Genomic DNA, 23,687 nt, shown 5'->3' with positions numbered 1-23,687 from the left:
AACCTCAGTTTAATTTGCTGGTAAAATTGACTCTAATTTATGTCTTTTTTCACATCGTTCAGCATTATTTATTTCCTACTATTCTGTAATCCTCTCCATATATCATATTATAAACACGGTTTATCCCTTCATGTATTTACGTTTTCTCTAGTTTCTCTCAGCAGTTTTCTGGGTAGAAGTCTCAAACACTGTGATTAGATTTATTCCTATACATTCAATATTTTGTATGTTTGTGTAAGTGATTTTTTAATTACATTTTTATTGAGGTATAATTTAGGCACAATAAGATGCACAGATTTTCACTGTACAGTTTGATGAGTTTTTTCACATTGTAAATACCTGTGTAACCACCACTCCCTGTGAGACAGAGAATATCCACAGCTTCCGAGAGTCCCTCATGCCCTCTCCAATCAGTCTCTCCATCCCCATCCTAGACATTTGGGGTGCTGTCACTCCATATTAGTATTGCTTGTTCTTGGACTTCAAATAAATGTGCTCACATAACACATCCTCTTTTGTGTCTGGTTTCTTTCACTCAACATAATGTCTTTGACATTTATGCATGTTGTTGCGTGTATCAGAAATTCCCTATTTGCTCCTGAGAAGCATTCCACTGTACAGTTATACACAGTTCATTCATTTTCCTGTTAGTGTAACTTTAGACCGTTTGAAGTTTGGGGCGATTATGAACAAAGCTTTAATAACAATTCTTGTACGAGTTGTATGTGTGCATATGTTTTTACTTTGCTCAGGTCAATGTTTAGGAGTGAAGCTGCTGGGTCCTAGAGTAGGTATATGCTTAACTGCTTAACTTTCTCCGAAACTTCCAAGCAGTTTCCTAAAGTGGTTGAAGCATTTTCCATACTGCAACCCGCCCCCCGCCCCCAACACTGGCAGTGGATGAGGGCTCCAGTTACTCCACATTCTCATCAACTCTTCGTCATTGTCAGTCTTTTATTTTTAGTCATCCTACTGGGTATGAAGTTATCACCAGCCAAATGTCAGCAAAAGCCTATGTATTTCATTTTTAATTGGCATTTCTGTATATGACTAATAATGTCGAGTGCCTTTTCATGTGCTTTGGACCTTTTTATGTCTTCTGTTCTCGTGTGTATTCAGATTTTTTTGCCTATTCTTTATGGGGTTGTTTGTCCCTTTGCTTTTGACTTGTAGTTTTTTAAAATATATTCTCAATATAAGTCTTTCAGAAATAATTATTGTGAATATCTCCTCACAGTGGATTATTTTTCTAATTTTCTTAATGGTGTTTTTTCATTAGCAAAAGAATTTAATTTTTATGAAGTACACTTTACCATTTTTTCCTTTTATAGATAGTATGGTATTTTTCTTCTAATTTTATTTTCTTAATTTTGGAGGGTATATCAAAAAAGGAGTTGACTTTTGTATATCGGTCTTTTATATCTTCTCACCCTGATAAATTAACTTCCTGACTCAGTTTATCTGTAGATGATTTTAGATTTTGTATATATACAATCAGGTCATCTGCAAATAATGATAATTTTATTCTTTTTCAATCCTTAAGCCTTTTATTTCTTATTCTTTCTTGCAGAGCTAGGCCTTTAGCACAGCGTTCAATGGTAATGATGATGGCAAACATCCTTCTCTTGCTCTCAGTCTCAGAGGGGAAATACTCAGTGTTTCATCATTTAGTATGATGCTTTTGGTGGGCACTTTATCACATTAAGAAAATTCCTTTCTATCTCTAGGTTTCTAAGACCTTTAATTTTGAACAGGTATTGACTTTCATCCATTACTTCCGTATTTTTTGAGATGATCATATATGATTTCACCTTTTCATGTAATGGCTTTGTCTTTAACCTGAAAAAACAAATTGGTCTCATAAAGCAAGTAGGGAATTATTCTACTTTTTTTATTCTCTGGAAGGGTTTTGTTGTCATTTCTAATATTCATGTTATTTTTTTCTTTAAGTGATTGAAAAATTCATTTTTCAAGCTATCTGGGCCTGGAGACTTTTTTTGTATGAAGGTTGTAAGTTATGCAGTTATTCAACTTATTTAGTACACTTAGATCTACTCAGATGTTTCTTTTTTTTTTTTCTTGTATAATTTTTGGTAAACTTTTTCAAGGAATCTTTGCATTTAATCTAAAAATTTTAATTTGTTGACATAAAGTTTATCATAATAACCCCAAACTTTGTAATGTCTGTAGGATCTATAGTGATATCTCCTCTTTCATTACCAGTATTGGTAATTTCTGCCTTTTCTCCTCTTTCTTTCTTTCTTTCTTTCTTTCTTTCTTTCTTTCTTCTTTCATGAATTTCAACAAAAGCCTTTGTGTTGTTAGTGTTGATACTGGATGAAAGTGAAAAGTATGAGTGTTAATAAATTCAGTCACTGATACATTTCTTCCATCTGGATCTCTGTATCTTTGTGAGTATCATTTTTGTTAATGTCAAACCCTAAAATTAAGTATTGGAAAAAATGTGGCCTTAGAATCATGTTTTGATACTATATCACAAGAATGAAGTGTAGTCAATCTTTTGTTGGTAAACACATTAAGTAAGTTATCTTTAAGATATTATTCATGTTTAACTCATCTTTTTAAATATTTTGGGTCATATTTTTTTAAATGTGTATTTATTTTTGAGACAGAGAGTGCAAGCAGGGGAGGGGCAGAGAAAGAGGGAGACACAGAATCCGAAGCAGACTCCAGGCTCTGAGCTGTCAGCACAAAGCCCGACGTGGGGCTTGAACTCATGAACTGTGAGATCATGACCTGAGCCGAAGTCGGACACTAAACTGACTCAGCCACCCAACTGCCCCTGAGTCATATTTTTAATACATTTCACATATGCGTACTCTAGTATATTATGTATAGTATATATATAATTTATAAACAAGTACACATGGTAGGAGTATAATGTCAAAAAATTTTATTTGGTTGAGTTTTGAGGCTAACAGCTTAGAGTGCTCATAGATCAATAGAATCAAAGCTTGAGAGAAGATCTAACTAATAATCAAATCTAGTTCTTAGATTTTACAAATGAAAAACTGAAGCTTTAAGAAATTAAGTGGCTTGCCCAACGTTGCATATGGAGCCAGAAGCACTATTAGAACCCAGGCTCAAACTCTAACCTCCTGTGCGGTGATTTCTTCACCAGAGTGGGTCATCTCTCTAATCTGTTGTATCACTCCCTGTGCATTTTTACTCCCTTAATCCGTTGACTTTGAAATGCAGCTGCTTTCTCTCAGTGGCCCTCAATCTGGATTTTACTTTTAGGTAAGTATTTGGATTGGCACCCATACTTACATTTGTAGTCCTGTGCTAAAGGAAATGAATATCTGTGTACTAAAATTTAATCACTGTGGCAAAGTTTATTTCCACACTGTGAGGTTTGTTGTAGACTTTGGTTCACAAATGAAGTCATTTTCTAAAGATTGCAGGTAGAAGTAGGTAAACTATCTTGTAGCATTTTTCTTTACATGAAGTGAACAGCTAATAAGAATATGCTTTCATCTTTATTGTGGGTTATCAATGACCAGAACCTATAACCTTTCATTAGTGAAAAACAGTAATGACTGTCTAAACACAATTAATTAATCATGGAGCTTTTCCATGCAGCTATGATCATTGCCGTCTCTTTTCACTAAATAAGCATCTGACTGAACTTTCTGCAGCTGTTTAAGTATGAATTGATTTGAGGAGGGACATTTAGCATGGATTTTTTTCACACTTCCCCAAACAATATTCCAGAAGGAGGAGCATTGATAATCCTCAGTGGGAAGTACTCAATCACATTTCTCACAGTTGTGTTTATGCCCTTCAGTTGCTTGCCCTCCATTCTTTTTTTTTTTTTTAATTTTTTTTTCAACGTTTTTTATTTATTTTTGGGACAGAGAGAGACAGAGCATGAACGGGGGAGGGGCAGAGAGAGAGGGAGGCACAGAGTCGGAAACAGGCTCCAGGCTCCGAGCCATCAGCCCAGAGCCTGACGTGGGGCTCGAACTCACGGACCGCGAGATCATGACCTGGCTGAAGTCGGACGCTTAACCGACTGCGCCACCCAGGCGCCCCGCTTGCCCTCCATTCTTGATTAAACAGCTAGGAGATTTTGCTTTTTTGGCAATCAGAGTTTGAACCAGTGCTCTAGCCATTAACAAGGTTGAGTGTAAATTTCACCACAATCTAATATTTTACTTATCAGTGTATACCTGACCCAGAACTCTTCCCTCCTTTCTTATGCATATGCTCTTCTGTGGTAAAACCAAGTTGTTTAGGGAATTGATTTTAGCTCAGAAATGATTTAGTTACCTTTTAATTATGGTCTAAAACAGAAGAGCTGAAGTAACTTCATACCCTTTATAAACTAATTCTTCCTGAAGAGATTAAGAACACAGTTACTCAAGGGGTGCCTGGCTGGCCCAGTTGGTGGAGTGTGTGACTCTTGATCTCAAGGTTGTGAGTTCAAGCCCCATGTTGGGTGTAGAGATTACTTAAAAATAAAATCTTCAAAAAAATAAAACAACAACTACTCAACACTACATTCTTAACAAAATAAAACAGAAACAGAAACAAAAAACGGAACAGTTGAGTAAACTAGTTCTATAATTTCAATAAAACTGAGAAGTGAAAATATTATTTGACTAATAAAAGACAAGCAAATGGTAATTGCTTAAATTTTGCACTTTGAACTGGATGTTGAGAAACTGTATATAATCTAAGGGTTCATGGAGATATTAGTATTCAGACAGGCTTTAAGAAAAAAGACATTCTTATTAAACCTTTGGTTACTTGAATGAACCCCCAAAGTAGGACCATAGCACTGTTTTTTATTCAATCCCTGATGAGGTTGCTGTCACCTTAAAGGTGACATTAACCACTGGCATAATAAGGAAATAGAGCTGATGCACTTACTCAGCATTTTTAAAGTGTTATGTCTCTTACTGAAGAGGAGCTATTTCAATTCAGATGTCAGAAGTTGGCAAAAAGGCTCCTTTCCCCAAAGGCATGATAATGTATTATTATTAAAGATACAAGCAATCATAATGTTAGTACTTCACAGGACAGCTTTATAGTCATTTTATATTTTACTCTAATAAACCACAAAGAAGTTCTTTTTTTTTCTCCTAAAGGTCAATAAAGGAATACCAAAATACAACATAGTCAGTAATTGAGTGCAATATGTTATCTTACAGTTGAAACTACTAAGTAATATGTATCTGAGCATACCTATGCAGGCTTGGCTGCATAAGCTTTGTTTCAATTGTGTGGTTATTATAGTTAATTGTAAGTGTGTGCTGTTATAATTAGAAAACCTAGCAGAACATAGTTATTACAAAAGAGTAAATGTTGTAATGTGGTTTCAGAAGCAATGGAAACATTCCTTGACCTAGTTTTCTTTTCTTCATTTCTTATTCCATAGCTGAGGATAGGGAATAGCAGAAGTTTGGACACACTGATGGTTAGAGATTGTTAGGAAGGTGGAATGAGGTTTCTGTAAATTACATAGCAAGTAGAGACTCAAGTCATTAGGTGTTTGTATTTAAAGGGACATTAGAGGACTTTTCTTAACTCCATTTATTTTATTAAAAAAACTTTTAATTGATGTATAGTTGACATACAACATAGTAGTTTCGGGTGTACAACATGGTGACTGGACATTTATATACATTACAAATTGTTTGCCATGGTAAGTATAGTTGCCATCTGTCACCATACAAAATTACTGCAGTATTACTGACTGTATTCCCTATTCTCTGCTTTTCATCCCTGTGATAATTTTATAACTGAAAATTTGTACCTCTTAATACCCTTCATTTACTTCATCTTGCCCCCCCCCACTTCCCTCCCCTCTGGCAGCCACCATATTGTTCTTTGTGTTTATTTAACTCCCTTTATTTTAATGACGAGTAAACTAAGGCCCAGAGACATTAAATGACCGTATACCTAAGTAAAGCTGGAACTTGAACCCAGGTCTTTGGCACTGTCTGAGGCCAGCATACTTTCTCAATCGTACACTACCTTCCATATAGATGGGGGATACTGACTTTGCATTGCCGCGATGTGCTGGGTAAGCTCAGTCAAGTCTAGTAAGTTGTTTCCTGAGCCCTTCAGAGAATGAGCACTTCTGATGAAGTTTGATTCAGCAATTCACTTGCATGGTGAATTTGACCCTGCTGTGATGAAGAGATGAGAAACACCCTTTCCATCAACCTGCTAGTTGCTAGAGAATTTATGGCTCCACTCATACATTTTATTTATTACCCTCTGTTGTCTGAAAGTACTGAAACCACAGTATGAAATGTATTGTGTATATAGTTGGCTTCATATTTTTTTTTGTAAAATTAATTTTGTTCTTTTTTTTGTTCTTTTTTGTTTGTTTGATAGTAGCAAAATGTAATGGCAAGATGTAATGAGACTTCCACAAAACATATTTTTACTAGGACGTAATAAATGACCGTGGTTAACCTCATCTACAATGATTACAACGTTCAACCCCAGAAACTAAAAAGGAAGCAAAGTGGGAACAGGCCTTCCAAGGAGACACAAAAATTCCAATGCTGGCAACAGCAACCTTATCCATTCTCACAGGCATAATATTCCTTTCATCCTATCTGTTTTCTCGGTAGCTTGGGATTGGGAACACTTTCTAAGGTTGTAGAAATAAGACAGGAGTTACTGCTTCCTTTACTTTGTGGATCTGATGATTTGGGGAAGATAGATTGAAAAAAAATCAATATTAGATGGTTTTCAAAAAGAGTATAATGGCTCTTGCTATATTTCTGGAAAACAGTTTTGCAGTGAGCAACTCAAATTGGTGACATTAGTCCCTCTGACCCTAGATTTGTATGAAATAAGTAAGCCCTTGGATCTTTTCCCTTGATTAGATTTTAAGCAATGAAATAACTTCAAATAACTACAGAAGCACAGAAATAATATAACCAACAGCCATTATATTTAACACATCTCAACATTTTGCTATACACATTTCTTTCAGATGTTTTATGGAAAACTAAACTGATAATAGATTTGAAGTTCTCTCATTATTCTTTCCTGATCTAATTCCCATGGCTTGGTCCTCAGAGGAACTGTATTGGGTACATTTTAATGCTATTTTTACATATTTATCCATAAACAATGTATCTATTGTCTTGAGTAGTTTTAAACTTCACATAAGTGATATCATACTGTATATACCATTTCCCGACTTGACTTTTTCATTCAACCTTATGTTTTAAATATCTAGACACATAGACACAAATAGCTGTGATTCATTTTAACACCATGAACATGCTTTAATCTACCTATTCTCCTACTGAATATTAGTATGTTCTTCCCAGTTTTTTGCTATTACAAACAGTGCCACAGTGAGTATCTCTGTATATGTCTTGTGCAGCTGGATGAGATTGTCTTTAGGAAGTGCAATTGCAGAGTTATACAGCAAGTGTGTCTTGAGCTTTATTGGAAACTAAGTTGGTTAGTCAGGTGGTTGTACCAATTTGTATTTTCATCAGCATTATATGGAAATTCTTGTTTTTTCCACATCTTGCCAATAGAGTACCAAGCAGCATTTCAAACTGTTTGAATTTTGTTAATCTAATTGTTACAAAATAGTATTTTAGTGTATATTTCTCTCATTACTATTGCTATCTGACAGCTTTACATGTTTCCTGAAGGCCCTATAATGCTTCCTTACATTAAAGTTTTGGATGAGTAATGTATTCATGTGTTCAAAAATCAAAAGTTTATATTGAAAGGTGTCATTTCTACTTTACCTCATTCACCCCACACAGCTCTAATTTTATTCCAGTGTTTTTATGCAAATAGATGCAAACATGAATGCATATTCTTAATTTCCCTCCTTACATAAAAACAGCACACTATGAATTGTTCTAACTAAACCTTACTTTTTTTCACTTAATCATATACCCTGGAGATCTTTCCATATTACCTTTTTTAATTTTATTTTTTATTTTTTAAAATTTACTTCCAAATTAGTTAGCATATAGCGCAACAATGATTTCAGGAGTAGATTCCTTAGTGCCCCTTACCCATTTAGCCCATCCCCCCTTACACACCCCCTCCAGTAACCCTCTGTTTGTTCTCTACATTTATGAGTCTCTTCTGTTTTGTCCCCCTCCCTGTTTTTATATTAATTTTGTTTCCCTTCCCTTATGTTCATCTGTTTTGTCTCTTAAAGTCCTCATATGAGTGAAGTCATATGATATCTGTCTTTCTCTAATTTCACTTAGCATAATACCCTCCAGTTCCATCCACGTAGTTGGAAATGGCAAGATTTCATTCTTTTTGATTGCTGAGTAACACTCCAGTATATATATATATATATATATATATATATATATATATATATATGGTGTGTGTGTATATATATATATATATATATATATATGGTGTGTGTGTATATATATGTATATATATATATGGTGTGTGTATATATATATGGTGTGTGTGTGTATATGGTGTATATATATGTGTATATATATATGGTGTATATATATATCTTTATCCATTCATCCATCGATGGACATTTGGGCTCTTTCCATACTTTGGCTATTGTTGATAGTGCTGCTATAAACATGGGGGTGCATGTGTCCCTTTGAAACAGGACACCTGTATCCTGTGGATAAATGCCTAGTAGTGCAATTGCTGGGTCGTAGGATAGTTCTATTTTTAGTTTTTTGAGGAACCTCCATATTGCTTTCCAGAGTGGCTGCACTAGCTTGCATTCCCAGTGGTACAAATATTTTAACCACTTTTTTTTCTTTTGTTGTTACTTAAATTTTTTGCACCATGAGAAGTTTCTTTTTTCATTTTTATGTAATAAAATTTCTTAATATGTTTTAGAGGAATCTGGATTTTGAGACATGGTTAGAAAACTTTCCCCTGTAAAGTTACAAATACTGTGTATTGTTCTACTTTTATGGTTTCATGTTGAACACTTAAATATTTTATTCATTTGACATCTATTCTATTGTTAGATGTAGGATATGTTTCTTCCTATGATTACCAAGTTGTCCCAAAAGCACTTTTTTTTTTTTTTTACAAAAAGTTTATTGTTACACCAATGATTTGGTCAATTACAAAATTGACTTTGTAATATAATACACTCCAACATGTATTTGGGCCTATTTTAACTTTTTTTTTTTCAACGTTTATTTTTTATTTTTGGGACAGAGAGAGACAGAGCATGAACGGGGGAGGGGTAGAGAGAGAGGGAGACACAGAATCGGAAACAGGCTCCAGGCTCCAGGCTCTGAGGCATCAGCCCAGAGCCTGACGCGGGGCTCGAACTCACGGACCTTGAGATCGTGACCTGGCTGAAGTCGGACGCTTAACCGACTGCGCCACCCAGGCGCCCCTCTTAATGCCATTTTAATTAGACTTTATACTGTGTTTTAATTCTCTCAGTTCCTATATTATTGAATTTTTAAAATAGAAAATATGGTTTGAATTTTGTCAAATTCTTTTTCAGCATCAATGGAGAACATTATATAATTTTTCTCCTTAGATCTATTCTGTATTAATAGATTTTCTAATAGTGATCCATCTTTTCATTCCTGAAATAAACTCCATTTGGTTGTGAAGTATCTTTTAATGTGTTGATAAATTATGATTGTTAATTTTTTATTTAGGACTTTACATTGATATTCAGAAGTGTAATCAGTTTATGTATTGGCCTATTTTAATACCAATGTTATACTGAAAATACAATGTTGGAAATGAAAAACTAATTTTATTAGCTTAATAGTAGAATGTACATAGCAGAAGACAGAGCTAGTAAACTTGAAAATATCTAAACTGAAGCACAGAGAGAAACAAAAAAGAATGGGAAAAAAATAGAGCAGAAAGCAAAAGCCATGCAGGACACAGTCAAAAGGTCAACATGCATATAATTGGAGTTTTATAAATGGAGAGAGTGGGGTAAGAAAATATTTTAAGAGATAATGGCTGAGAATTTTCCCAAAATGCTGAATGACACTAATTCATGGTTCACAAAGCTTAGCAACCACTTGTTAGTACGAATACTACTGAAAACTAAAGCAAAGAGGATGTCATAATAGGAGTCAGAAGAAAAAAAGACACATTACCTTAAAGGGCATACTAAGAATACTGATGAGAAACTTTTCAGCTGAAATTATGAAGCCAGAAGATAGTAACATGGTATTATTCAAGTGCTGAAAGAAAAATAATGCTGATTTATAATCCTTTACTTTTTGACAAAATCCTTAAAAATAAAGAGAAAACAAAGATATTTATAGACCAAAAAAAGAATGAAAAACTATAACTTTTTGGTTGGCATTGTTTTTTACTTCATCACATTGAAGAAGCCATTCCATTTTTGTTTGTTTGTTTTTTAGTTTCCATTGTTTCAATTGAAAAGTTAGCTGTATTTCGAACCATGCATCCTTTTGAAGATAATCTGTCTCTTTTGAAGATATATCTATCTTTTCCTCTGGCTGTTTTTAGGATTTTCTCTGTCTTTGGTTTTCTTTAGTTTTCTTTTACTACAATATATTCATGTATTAATTTCTCTTAAGTTATTCCACCTGACATTTGTTGGGCTTTTTGAATTGTAAAGTGATACATTTAATCAATCCTAGAAAACTCATAACCATCATCTCTTGAAATATTGTCTTTGCTTTATTATATATTTCTTCTCCAAGTTTCCAGTTAAACACTTTTATACATTTTCACTCCATCTACCTAGTCTTTTACTCATTCATTGTTCATTTTTCATATATTTTTACTTCTTCATTGCCTTTTGTATTTTCGGAACCACATTCCATTTAACTAATTTTTCATAAAATTATTAAAATTATCTTATTAATCTCATTTTTAGAGATTTAAAATTTTAGGTGATTTGATTTTATTTTATTTCTATAAGAGCCTAGAGTATGACTCTTTTTCACATTTTCTTTTTTTTTCTGTACATTCTTTTTTTTAAATTTTTTTCAATATATGAAGTTTATTGTCAAATGGGTTTCCATACAACACCCAGTGCTCATCCCAGAAGGTGTCCTCCTCAATACCCATCACCCACCTTCCTCTCCCTCCCACCCCCCATCAACCCTCAGTTTGTTTTCAGTTTTTAAGAGTCTCTTATGCTTTGGCTCTCTCCCACTTCTTTTTTTTTTCCCTTCCCCTCTCCCATGGGTTTCTTTTAAGTTTCTCAGGATCCACATAAGATCTTTTTCACATTTTCTAGATCTTTGTTTGATTTCCCACTCCTTTTGTGTAGCTTCAAGTTCATCTTTCTTTCTTTCTTTCTTTCTTTCTTTCTTTCTTTCTTTCTTATATGAAATTTATTGTCAAATTAGTTTCCATACAACACCCAGTGCTCATCCCAAAAGATGCCCTCTTCAATGCCCATCACCTACCCTACCCTCCCTCCCACCCCCCATCAACCCTCAGTTTGTTCTCAGTATCTTTTGTTTCTTTAAGTATGGTTGGTTTTCAGTCTATGTGATGATTCTAGTATATAATTCTTTGTTAATCTGTTTCTGTTTTTCTTATACCTGCTCATTCAAATAAATGGAGTTTTGTCCTGGTTATATTGGGCTGTGTACCTAAAAAATGTTGAAAATTTTGAAATCTCTGTACCTTTTGGATATACAGGTACTTTCCTCTAAAGAGAAATGAGTTGCTTGTGCTAGGCTTCTGAGGGTGAAACCAGTCCATGATCGCCACATCCAAGGACTGAAGTTCCCTGCAAGATACAGACAATTCCAGTGTAATATTTAACTCTGTGAACTTTCTCTATATGTGTTCATATATGTTCTTCTATGCATGCTCATTGATCTTTTTGGTCCTATTTTTCCTAAAATTTTGGCCTGGTAGTTTAGTATCATTGCTGGGGGGAAAAAAAATCATGTATGTCTCATTTTAAATAGTACAATGAGCCAGACCTATTTATGGTCTCCTTTGTTTAAGAAAGTAGCTACTTTTTTTTATATCAAATTTATTGTCAAATTGGTTTCCATACAACACCCAGTGCTCATCCCAAAAGGTGCCCTCCTCAAAGGAGCTACTTTAAAAAAAATTTTTTTTTAAAGGTTTATTTATTTTTGGGACAGAGAGAGACAGAGCATGAAGGGGGGAGGGGCAGAGAGAGAAGGAGACACAGAATGGGAAGCAGGCTCCAGGCTCTGAGCCATCAGCCCAGAGCCGGACGCGGGGCTCGAACTCACGGACCGCAAGTTTGTGACCTGAGCTGAAGTCGGACGCTTAACCGACTGCGCCACCCAGGTGCCCCAAAGGAGCTACTTTTAAAGGGAAGGTGGATTGGGCGCCTGGGTGGCTCAGTCAGTTAAGCTTCCAACTTTGGCTCAGGTCAGCTCTCATGGTCTGTGAGTTCAAGCCCCACGTTGGGCTCTGTGCTGACAGCTCAGAGCCTGGAGCCTGCTTCACATTCTGTGTCTCCCTCTCTCTCTGACCCTCCCCTGTTCATGCTCTGTCTCTCTCTGTCTCAAAAATACATAAATGTTGGGGCGCCTGGGTGGCGCAGTCGGTTAAGCGTCCGACTTCAGCCAGGTCACGATCTCACGGTCTGTGAGTTCGAGCTCCGCGTCGGGCTCTGGGCTGATGGCTCAGAGCCTGGAGCCTGTTTCCGATTCTGTGTCTCCCTCTCTCTCTGCCCTTCCCCCGTTCATGCTCTGTCTCTCTCTGTCCCAAAAATAAATAAATGTTGAAAATAAATAAATAAATAAATAAATAAATAAATGTTAAAAAAATTTTTTTAAAGGGAAGGTGGAAGTTGAAATAAGAATGTAATTGCAAAATAAATAAACTTATTTTTAAAAGTCATAAGGAAAAGAGGGCGCGGTGGCGCGCGCCTGTAGTTCCAGCTACTCAGGAGGCTGAGGCAGGAGGATCGCTTGAGCCCAGGAGTTCTGGGCTGTAGCGCGCTGCGCCTATCGGGTGTCCGCACTAAGTTTGGCATCAATATGGTGACCTCCTGGGAGCGGGGGACCACCAGGTTGCCTAAGGAGGGGTGAACTGGCCCAGGTTGGAAAAGCCATAAAGAAAAGAATTAAATTAGACTACATAAAGACTCAGAAAAAAAGACTTAGGAAAAAGTCATAAAGAAATTCAAATGTCTAAAAGAGGAAAAAAGTGCAACATGTATGACAAAAAGCTAATTTTTTTTAATGTTTATTTTTGAAAGAGAGACAGAGCATGAGCAGGGGAGGAGCAGAGAGAGAGGGAGACACAGAATCCAAAGGAGGCTCTAGGCTCTGAGCTGTTAGCACAGAGCCCAACACAGGGCTCAAACCCATGAACTGTGAGATCATGACATGAGCCAAAGTTGGACGCTTGACCAACTGAGCCACGGAGGCGTCCCAAAAACTATTTTCTTAATATCAAAAAGATCTCACAAATTGATAACCAAAAGGTAAACTTCTCAAAAGGAAAACCACCAAGGCTAAAATAGGCTTCTCACAGAAAAAAACTACACACACACACACACACACACACACACACACACACACACATCGAATTAATAGATGAAAAGATGTTCAACATCACCCATAATTAAGACTTTGCAAATTAAACAACGAGTTTTTCCACCTACCAGATTGTTAAATTTAGCTAATCAGAAAGTTTAAAAGTTGACAAGAATTCTTTCTTTCCTTCCTTCCTTCCTTCCTTCCTTCCTTCCTTCCTTCCTTCATTTTTGAGAGACAGAGAGTGCATGAGGGAAGGGGCAGAGAGAGAGGGGGACAGGGGATCTGAAGCAGCTCTGTGCTGACAAAAGTGACCCTGATGTGGGTCTTGAACTCACAAACTGTGAGATCATGACCTGAGCTGAAGTCAGATGTTTAACCAACTGAGTCCCCCAGTGTCCCTATTTTGTTTTCTTTCTATGTAACTACTATGTAACTATGTAATCCAGATAGAATGTGTGTGTGTATGTATGTGTTTGTGTGTGTGGGGGGGGGTTCATTTTTGTTTTCTTTTCATTGCTGCTGTTTAAAGAAGTGGTTCCTTTCAAGTAGTCAGCTTTTTACTAATGAAGTTAGTTATTCTTTCTTCCTGATCTCCTTTGATTGGACTTAGATCCTTGCATGATGTTCAGCTCTTCCCAGATATACTTGGTATAGTTACTTTAAGAATCATGGGCACCTGGGTGGCTCAGTTGGTTAAACATCTGACTTTGGCTCAGGTCATGATCCTGTGGCTCATGAGTTTGAGCCCCACATTGGGCTCTGTGCTGATAGCTTGAAGCCTGGAGTCGGCTTCACATTCTGTGTCTCCCTCTCTCTCTGCCCCTTCCCTGCTCGTACTCGTTCTTTCTCTCAGCCATAAACATTAAAAAAAAAAAAAAGAATCAGAATTCCGGGGAGCCTAGATGGCTCAGTCAGTTGAGCCTCTGACTTCAGCTCAGGCCATGATCTCATGGTTAAGAGTTCGAGCCCTCCTTTGGGCCCTGTGTTCTCAGTGCGGAGCCTGCTTTGGATCCTCTGTGTCCCTCTCTGCCACTCTCCAACTTGTGCTTTCCCTCTCTCTCAAAAATAAATAAACATTAAAAAAAAAAAAAGAAGGGTGCTGGGTGGCCAGGTGGCCCTAGGTAGCTGATTCAGTTAAGCACTGGACTCTTGTTTTCAGCTTAGGTCATAATCTCATCGTTCATGAGTTCAAGCCCTACATCGGACTCTGTGCTGACAGTTTGGAGCCGGCTTGGCATTCTCTCTCTCCTTCCCTCTCTCTCTGCCCCTCCCAATCTCTTTCTCTCTCTTGAAATAAATAAATAAACAACAACAAAAAAAGCAATTTCTTATTTAAAAAAGGAATCAGATTTCCAATTCATGTTTTGAATAAAAGTGAGGTATGTGGTTATAATTCTAGAACTCAAGTACCCTCGTGGTCAGGCTGTAGGGTTTAGAAATGTTACAAAGAAGAAAAGGTCTTGTCATACCCACCATAGAAATTCATATTTTATGTGGTTTTTACAGTGACCAAATAAGATAGTCTGATTCTCTATAACTACACCATACATAATATTTAAGTTTTCTGATCACGTCTGATTTCTGGATTGATGGGGGAGAAAAAAGAATAAAATGTCTAGTGCTTGTGCTATCGCTTCATCTTGGGGAAAAAATTGCCTAGTAGCATCATTCTAGAATAAATCTCAAAGTGTGTTTATACTTTGTTAATTTCTAGGTGAAAAAATATTTCTATCTCTTTATGGAGCTGCCATAGACATGAATATAAGGCTGGACAGGAATTCCTTGATCATTGAGAAAACCTACATATCTCTGGCCAGTCAGCGAACTATAACTATTCACAACCGCAGTAACATCATTGCCCGTTTCCAGTGGAAGATATTTGCTACCCAGGAAGAGGAAGACAGAGAAAAGTATAGGTTTGTAAGAAAAACACCTATATGCTATAATTTGGGGGACCTCCAAGCTCAGTTATTATGAAAATCAGTGACTTTTATGGTAAGTTTTTAACCACCTCAAACAAGGTCAGCTTTTTATAGCTTGGTTCCAGTGTATGATGCTCCTTTTTTCATTTAAAGAAAAGAATTTAAAAACTTGAATTTCACTTAAAGAATTTCATTTAAAGAGCTATGTGGAACACAGTATTGCCCATCCTCAGTTCATCTTAACCTGGCTTTAATTTATTAGTAGCTAAACTCCTGGATTTTAAAGACCAAATATATCAGGGGCACCTGGGTGTCTCAGTAGGTTAAGCATCCAACTCTTGGCTATGGCTCAGGTCAGGATCTCACAGTTATGTAGATTTGATCCCAGACAGTTGGGCTCTGTGCTCACAGCATGGAGCCTTCTTGGAATTCTTTCTCCCTCTCTCTGCACTGTCTCTGTCTCTCTCAAAATAAATAAACAAACTTTAAAAGAAAAATGAAGAGCGAATATATCATTTTTCACTGCTCTTTCAAAACTAACCTACAGGTCTGTATTTTGTCTCATAACCCTAATCAGATTGGTCAGATTTCATAGTTTCTAAAAATAACCTCTTTTGGATTGGGATCAATGTGGAATTTTTTTTCGGTGAAAAAATATTTCCAGAAAACAAAGAATTAGGAAAAAGAAAGGCTTAGCTATAATGACTTTTATATTCTCAGTTTTAGTAGCATTGCTCAATCCCTGCTAACCATATAATTTAATAATGATTCCTTGTTGGTATCTTTAATCTTCTACTTTTTAAAATGATACTTCAGGCAGTGGAGAAAATTAATGAAATGGAAAACCAAACTCTTTTAACTAATCTCATCACTGTTCAATTTTGAGTATTTCTTTTTACCAAGTCTGTCCTTGCCTCTTTTAAAGTCCAATTTCATTTTTATCTCCTTCCACCCTCCCTGAATTAACACTTTTGCTGCTTTCATTGGAATTTATTTCAGCCTTTTTTATTTGCCTCTCCATTTTCATTAAAGATTAGCCCTGGGAAGCTTCAAAGCTTTGTTTAAAACCAAGTTAGTATGTGATAAAAATAAAAGTCTTGGGTCCATGGAAACCAGGCAGAAATCCCCCAGTGTGCTGTCCCTAATTGAATCAGAAGGAGCTGTGACAATGGCAGGACACAGTGGACCAGAAGCTTTATCATTCAGACAATGAGCTTTAATCACTGGATTACCACTGTGCCATCTTTAAAAAGTGAGAAAAGAAAAGGCTTTCCTGCTTAAAAACTTCAGTTTGCCTCAAACCATAGAAATGCCAGTAGTTCAAAAGGCAAGAGAAAATTGCTCATCCACTGCTTCATTTGTCCTGATTCCTTCGTTCACGAGTGTACCAACAATGAGAATGGTCCAAGCATGTTTAAAGATAAAATAGGAGAGCAGGTACAAACACAGAGATGCCAGTAAACCGTGTTTCAATATCCTGCTTGTCCTGTGGGCATAATCTTTTTGGGAGGATGGGTACACACTATCAGAAGGAAAGCCAGCTTCAGCTTCAACTATGTGTGTTTGACTATATGTATAAGACATGATTGGTGCCATGCCAATGTCCAAAAAGTGTTTAAGGAAGTTAATTTAAATAGTTAAACTTAAGAAAAAAATTCAAACCAGTTATTGCCAGAGATGCCAGGAATAGAGAATTTCAACTATACATGGATGGACATTTCTTTCATTTTTCCCCTCTACTTTACCTCCCCTGATACTCATGCCCCTATTTCTTTCATATCATTCTGAGGCTTATTTTTCCTTTTCTCTTGTGTTGTCTTTCTTTTATTATCTCTCTCGGTCTATTATTTCCTATAGTATTTTTTTTTTGTAACAAAGGAATAACATGGAATAGCATTTCCATAACCATGGTTGGAAGCCTCCTTTCATCATCTAAGACTATGCCCCTCCATTAAATAATGAACTTGAAAAGTGGTTTCAAATGACTAAATAAGAATACTTCCATTTTCACTTTGGGCGTCATGGCAGCCCAACTCATGTTTCTCCAAACTGGATTGGTTGATCTAAGTGAAGAGTTTATTGAGTATGCTGCTCCTTACCTTCTCCCTCCCCCCTCTCCTAGGGCCAGATGGCTAGGGCAACAAGTAAAATAGAGGGGAAACAAAGCCATTTATGCCCAATTGCTTATTTGACCAGAGTGTCTTTTCTATTTTATGCCTGTCTTGTGCCTTGATATGTCCCCAAATCTGCCACAACTTTCATTTTTAATGTATTTTTAAAAAATCAAAGTTCATGTTGTTAGTTATGAATTTTTGTTCTGGACATAACTAGCCATGGAATGCTCATCCTCTTGAAAAGCAAGGCAAACACCATTAGTTGGGTCCTCAACTTGGAACAGAGAGGATCTATTCTAAATGGGCTCATGCATATACTTTGAGAGACTACAGTTTCCTTTTGTAGCTCCCCAAGGACCTAAGATTTAATACGCCAGTGTAGATTTCTAGGTGAGACTCAAGAATCTGCCTGCTGCTCTCTAGTTATAATATGGCTTAAAGCTGGTCCTAAGGCATTCGTCTTACAGGGGCTGAAAGTTGCTCACTGTTAGGTTGAGAATGCTAATTGCTTTAATGGATACCCTCAAGACTATTCTAGCCATTTCGGTTTCTGTCCTCCAGCATCTTAATGATGTGGCCTGAGTCAAGACTTGGAGATCTCGAATTTCAGCCTTAATGAGGAGTAGGAAACCGTATTCCTTTTTGGCTGTTTACTATTTCCATTCTAAGAAGGATGACTTCCTCTGTACCTACCAAAACATTATTGGTACCAACCTCGTGACACGTGTCCGTATTTGAGGACCTTGGGCTAATCCTAGGCTCTAGACTCTGACAATGAAGATGTCACTCCCCCTAGGAAGAAGTTCTGGGATTTGTTTCGTTTTTCTTTTTTTTTTAACCTTCAGCATCAGATATGTGGAACTTTAAAAAGTTTTCCTTTGGGTCTTCATGTTTGTTGATGTTTTTTCTGGGACTTGCAGAGAAATTAATCTCTTCAGAAATGGAGGATTCATTCCTCTCTCCTTGCCTCCTCCTCCTTGTCCTGAGAGATTATAAAACATCCTACAAGATTCTTTTATACTCATTATAATCACAGTTTATTCTCTTCAGAGGCTTGGCATGGGCTTTTGAGGATTTTTGCTCCCCATTTCTCCATGATGGTCATGGCCATTGTTTTAATAGCATTTGGCTATAATTCTAGATTTGTTCTATACAAGAACTTCAAGAATCCTCGATGGAACCCCCACAAAGTTGTCAGCATGGATTTTTTTCCACACCATTCAGGTGTAGTAAGTGATGTGTTTCTCTAGATAGATCAGTTTTAATTGGACTTTGAACCTGCCCTGTGGCTAGTAATAAATTTAATCTTACTTGTATTTGAGGGGCCCTTCTCTTCTGTAGGGTTGTACAAGAATCTGAAGACTTGAATGGTACTTGGTAAACAGGAAGGGAGATCTCTAGTCTTCAGTTTATAATAGTCATCACAGAGTTGCCTGGTGTCCAGGGTCACATGGTACATTTGAAGATGGATGGCTTCATATTTTCCATGCCAAGTGTGTGGATATGGGAGTATTTCTCTCTTGAAGCCCAAGGCTCTTAGTTTTTAATCTCCTCAGCACCCAGTTACTATCTTTTGAGGGTGCTGCAAAGGAGCAGGGTCTGTAGCACCTCAACATGAGGGAACATTACTGGTTCAATGCAACTGTACCTGAGACACAATTCTTCCCCATTCACTATAGTCTGTAGGCTGGACTGTATTTGATGCCTGAAGGTGGCTAGCTCTCTGATAAGAGGTTTCCTCACTGTAAAACAGAAATCCCTCTGAATGTAGGAGACCATGAATACCAGCAGGACAAGATGGCCAGACAATAGACTGAGGTATAGAGAGTCACTTGTTGGAGTCAACCCAGCTCAAGGTGTTGCACGTTCCCTTCTTAGACTCTCAGCCATGGCTCCAGTTCTCTAATCAGAGGGCACAGAGGGAGACATACAGTATATCATGACGCCCTTCGCATTATGTGGTTGTTAGTGATTCACGAATGCCAACAGTGTGGGAGAAGAGCTTTTGAGAATTTTTGTTTTGTTCTGTTTTGTTTTCTGTTGTAAGGTTTGAGGTAATCATTCTCATCAGTTCATGCAGAATTTTCATCCTCGATCCATACAAGACATTTCATCCCCACACTGCACTCCCAATAACCCAATAACCTAAAGAAATGTAATGTTTATGATTCCCATTATTTTTTTAACCAGTCCTTCAGTCTCTCACATCAAATTTACCCACATCTCTTGGTAGTGTGGCTAGCACTTTGATGAACATCTTTCTGGCTATGTTGTTGTTTTTATCCATGATTGTTTCTTCAGGGTGTATCCTCCTAAAGGTAGGTATCAAAAATTCCACTCACAGGAGTAAGTGGGTTCCCTTCTTTCTGTGGACTGAGGTCTCTTTAATTTGTCTCAGCAGTGTACAAGGTTTGCTGCTCTGGTTACCTTGGACGCTGCTTTCAAGCTAGCAATGAAAAGGAAGCCTGTGCATCCTCTGATGCTTTCTTCCTCGGGACCAGAACACATTGAACCCATTTCTTTGACTTCTTTATGTTCTGTGACCAAAGGACCCTGAATGCTAAAGTTATAAAAAAGAGCTATTTGACATTGCTGAACATAACGGTTTGCATGAAGTCATTTAGAAAATAGTTGGGGCTGGGACAGGGATTTGGTGACTCAGGGTTCTTACTGACCACTCACTTAACTAAATAAGTTGTCTCTCACCATTGATAATACCAGTAAAATTCTGGAAAATAGTCATACATCCTGGGAGGAGATAGAATTCAGTCTTCTAAGTGCAGGTGAAGTAACAGATACTAGGAGTACTGTGAGCACAGTTCTGGTGAGGGTAGTGAGGAGAGGGTTGGGAAAGGCTGCTTTTCTGACTTACCACAATGGATGTTAAGAGCTAGAAGGAGAGAAAAGAGGAGCTCACTTTAGGTGTGGTTTGAGCATTTTAAAAGCTTTACAGCTTGGTAATTGCCTATGGTTGACCCAGGGAGAAAACTGGTATTTATTGAGTACCTGCTGTGTCCTAGGAACTGCACCAGGTCCTTATTCATGTTGAATCGTCAGCACATCTTTATGATGGAGGAGCTTCTATTATTTCTGTTTTTTAGGTGAAGGCACTGAGGCTTCAATAACCCCCAAAGTCATAGAGCTAGTAAATGGTAGTAGAATCAGTAACCAAGACTGGTTCTTGCTGGTTCCAGATTCTTTTCTCTAGGGGACTAACAGCTGAGAAAGAATCAGAGCTAAGCGGGGGCTCCTGGGTGGCTCAGGTCATGACTTCATGGTTTTGTTAGTTCAAGCCCCGTGTCAGGCTCTGCACCGGCATCATGGAGTCTACTTGGGATTCTCTCTCTTCCTCCCCCCAACTCACGCTGTTTCTGTCTCTGTCAAAATAAATAACTGAACTTAAAAAAAAATCTAAGCAAGTTTAAAAAGAAACAAAATTGTTTTTCAAGTGTAAGAGGTAGGGTAAATGTTAAATATTTAAAGAACAGCCTGGGAGGGGTGCATGAGTGGTGCAGTTGGTTAAGCGTCGGACTTTTGATCTTGGCTGAGGTCATGATCTCACAGTTTGTGAGTTCAAGCCCTGCATCGGGCTCTGTGCTAATGGTGCGAGGCCTGCTTGGGATTCTGTCTCTCCCTCTCTCTGCCTCTCCCACTCTTGTGCTCTGTCTCTCTCAAAATAAATAAACTAAAAAAAAAAAGAAGCCTGAGAAACATAATTACCTGAAAGAAAATATTTGTCTAAATATACATAAGGGCTCAGGAGTAAGTAAATGGGCATGAGTGGAACAGGAAACCTGGGAGGGCTTGTCAAATGAAGTGACTAACCGATGAGCAAACTGATGCTCTTAAGAGGTTAAAGTCCAAAGTCACCCATCTGGTATGTTACAGACTTAGGGCAAGGAGGGACTACCTCAGGGTGATGGGCAAGACCATTTCCAACAGGACGGACTGGAGAGGAGGCCTTTACAATGTTCTTCATGGGAGTATCAGAATGAATCTCATGTTTCCTCTATTTTTTTTTAGGGTCTGTGATGATCTGAGCAAAGAGGAAAAGAATGAGACTGATGAGTTTCTTGAAGAGTGCGTTATTGATCCTTCACTCCGAGAACGTCTTTCCATTTTGTCCCACACCTTTGAGAATCAGAGGAAGCTGGTTCAGGAAGACAGCATGCTCTTCTTGAGTAACATTTTCACTATTGAGCCACTGGTGAGCACATAAATAAAATCTGACTGTACAGGAGACATAAATGGGGGTACAGAGTTTATTTTGATAAAAGTACTCACTCTAGAATTGATATAGTGAGTTCTGAGACCATGAAGATTTCAGTTGAAAGCTTCATGTCATTATGAGACAATGAATAAAGGCTGACAGTAAGAATGCTCACGGGTCACATTTATAGGTCATACTTTCTATGCACCAATCACTGTGTTAAACATCTCATATGTGTTACTCAGTTTATCTCTTTTGTATATATATTATCTTATTACAATCTTATAATCAGTTCTGCATTCTACAGATGAGGAAATTAAGACTTAGAAAAATTCGACAGCTTGCTCAAAGCCAAATGGTGTTTGTATTTAGAAATTTATCCCTGATCAGCATAACTCTGGGTTTCTCAACATTTGGGGCTAGATAGTTCTTTGTCCTGTACATTGTAGGATGTTTCATAGCATCCCTGACATTCACCCACCAGATGCTAATTGTGACAGCCCAAACTGTCTCTGGCCGTTGTCAAATGTCTTCCTGGTAGGCAAAAATCATTTGGGTTGAGAACTGCTTTGTCCTTAATTCACTCGATAAATACTTAACTAACTGTATGTTCTGTCCTAGGCATTGTGTGTGTATAAGGCATGAATGAGCAAAACAGACATAATCCTCGATCTCACTGGTGAGGGCTGGGCCAGACTTAGAACAGGGTCGGTCATTTTCCACAGACCCAACTCCTAACCACATTCTCTACTGCTTCAAAATGAAAGTAGCTCAAATCTTCTGTATTCACTATGTACTAGGCACTGTGCATGACTTTACACTTAGCAAGCAGAGTGATGTGAGGATAAAGACAGCAATAGACATTGAGAAAGCCCAAAGCTAACTGGAGCTGCTGGATTATTACTACTCCAACCAGCTGGAAAGAAGACATGGGCACATGGACACATTAGAATACAAAATCACTTATGGGAAATGCCACTGACTTGTGGAGACCTGTTTTCCTTATATCTGTGCTTCCAAATTATTATTAAAGGATAGAAGATAGAAAAGGGATTCCACAGCTAAATAAGTTTCAGTAACAGGGCATTCAATATTGTTTGGAAGATTTCTTTGCTGTAAGATTTCTAAGTCTTTTTTTTTTAAACGTTTATTTATTTTTGAGACAGAGAGAGATAGAGCATGAACAGGGGAGGGGCAGAGAGAGAGGGAGACACAGAATCGAAAGCAGGCTCCAGGTTCTGAGCCATCAGCCCAGAGCCCGATGCGGGGCTCGAACTCACGACCGCGAGATCGACCTCAACTGAAGTCGGACGCTTAGCCGACTGAGCCACCCAGGCGCCCCTCTAAGTCTTTAATATGTTAATTTGCACTGTAACTCTCCAAGAGAGAGTCTTCTCCTTGGAGACATGCTTTGGGACTGTTGTTTTGCAGGACCTGCTGCATGAATCTCTGATGAAGACAGTCAGTACACTAGTTCAGAGGTTGAAGCCAAATTAGAGAAGGTTTCATGGGAGCAGAGCCTTGAACGGGGTCTTACAGGACAGGACTTTTGAAAAACAAAATGGGGGATGTGTATGGCTTGGATAATTCAAGTTTCCATGAATGGATTAGTTTGCTTAAAGTGAAGAGTTCATTTGGGATAATAAGGTTGGTGATATGGCTTGAGGCTAAACCTTCTCTCACCTCAGAAGACTGGGCTCATCTGAGCAAAGGGATCTTCAGATATGATGTACTAGACCAGCAAGAGGGTAAAACAAGATGAACATAAAGTCTTAGAAGAACAGGACTGGTCCCTATGATGATAGGTCAAGCCTGAAGATATTAAAGAGATCAGGAAGGCATTATAAGTTCAAGTAAGCATGGGCTGAGCTGAGCTGAGCAGAGGCAGGGAAGAGCAATCAGTCATGGTAATCTTAGACATACCAGTAAGGTCCAGAGTACAGACAGTTCAAGATTCTTCCCTGCTTATACTGGAGATCCAGGCTGATGA

At 37.7% G+C, this 23,687-nt stretch overlaps 1 protein-coding gene across 5 annotated transcripts in view; it reads left to right on the top strand.

Moving 5' to 3' along the window:
- The window catches only part of HYDIN (HYDIN axonemal central pair apparatus protein), a 429,838-nt gene that overhangs the window by 135,602 nt on the left and 270,549 nt on the right, over positions 1-23,687 (top strand). For all 5 annotated transcript variants that reach the window (XM_047836101.1, XM_047836099.1, XM_047836098.1 and 2 more), the window contains 2 exons: positions 15,166-15,367; positions 21,511-21,694. In XM_047836101.1, coding sequence (XP_047692057.1) covers positions 15,166-15,367; positions 21,511-21,694 — 386 coding nt within the window. The remainder of the gene's footprint in view (positions 1-15,165; positions 15,368-21,510; positions 21,695-23,687) is intronic.

This window comes from Prionailurus viverrinus, chromosome E2 (assembly GCF_022837055.1).
Source record: "Prionailurus viverrinus isolate Anna chromosome E2, UM_Priviv_1.0, whole genome shotgun sequence".
In the NCBI taxonomy this organism is placed as follows: Eukaryota; Metazoa; Chordata; class Mammalia; order Carnivora; family Felidae; genus Prionailurus; species Prionailurus viverrinus.
Note: the sequence above shows the minus strand (reverse complement) of the source record. Positions and strands in the feature narration are given on the sequence as shown.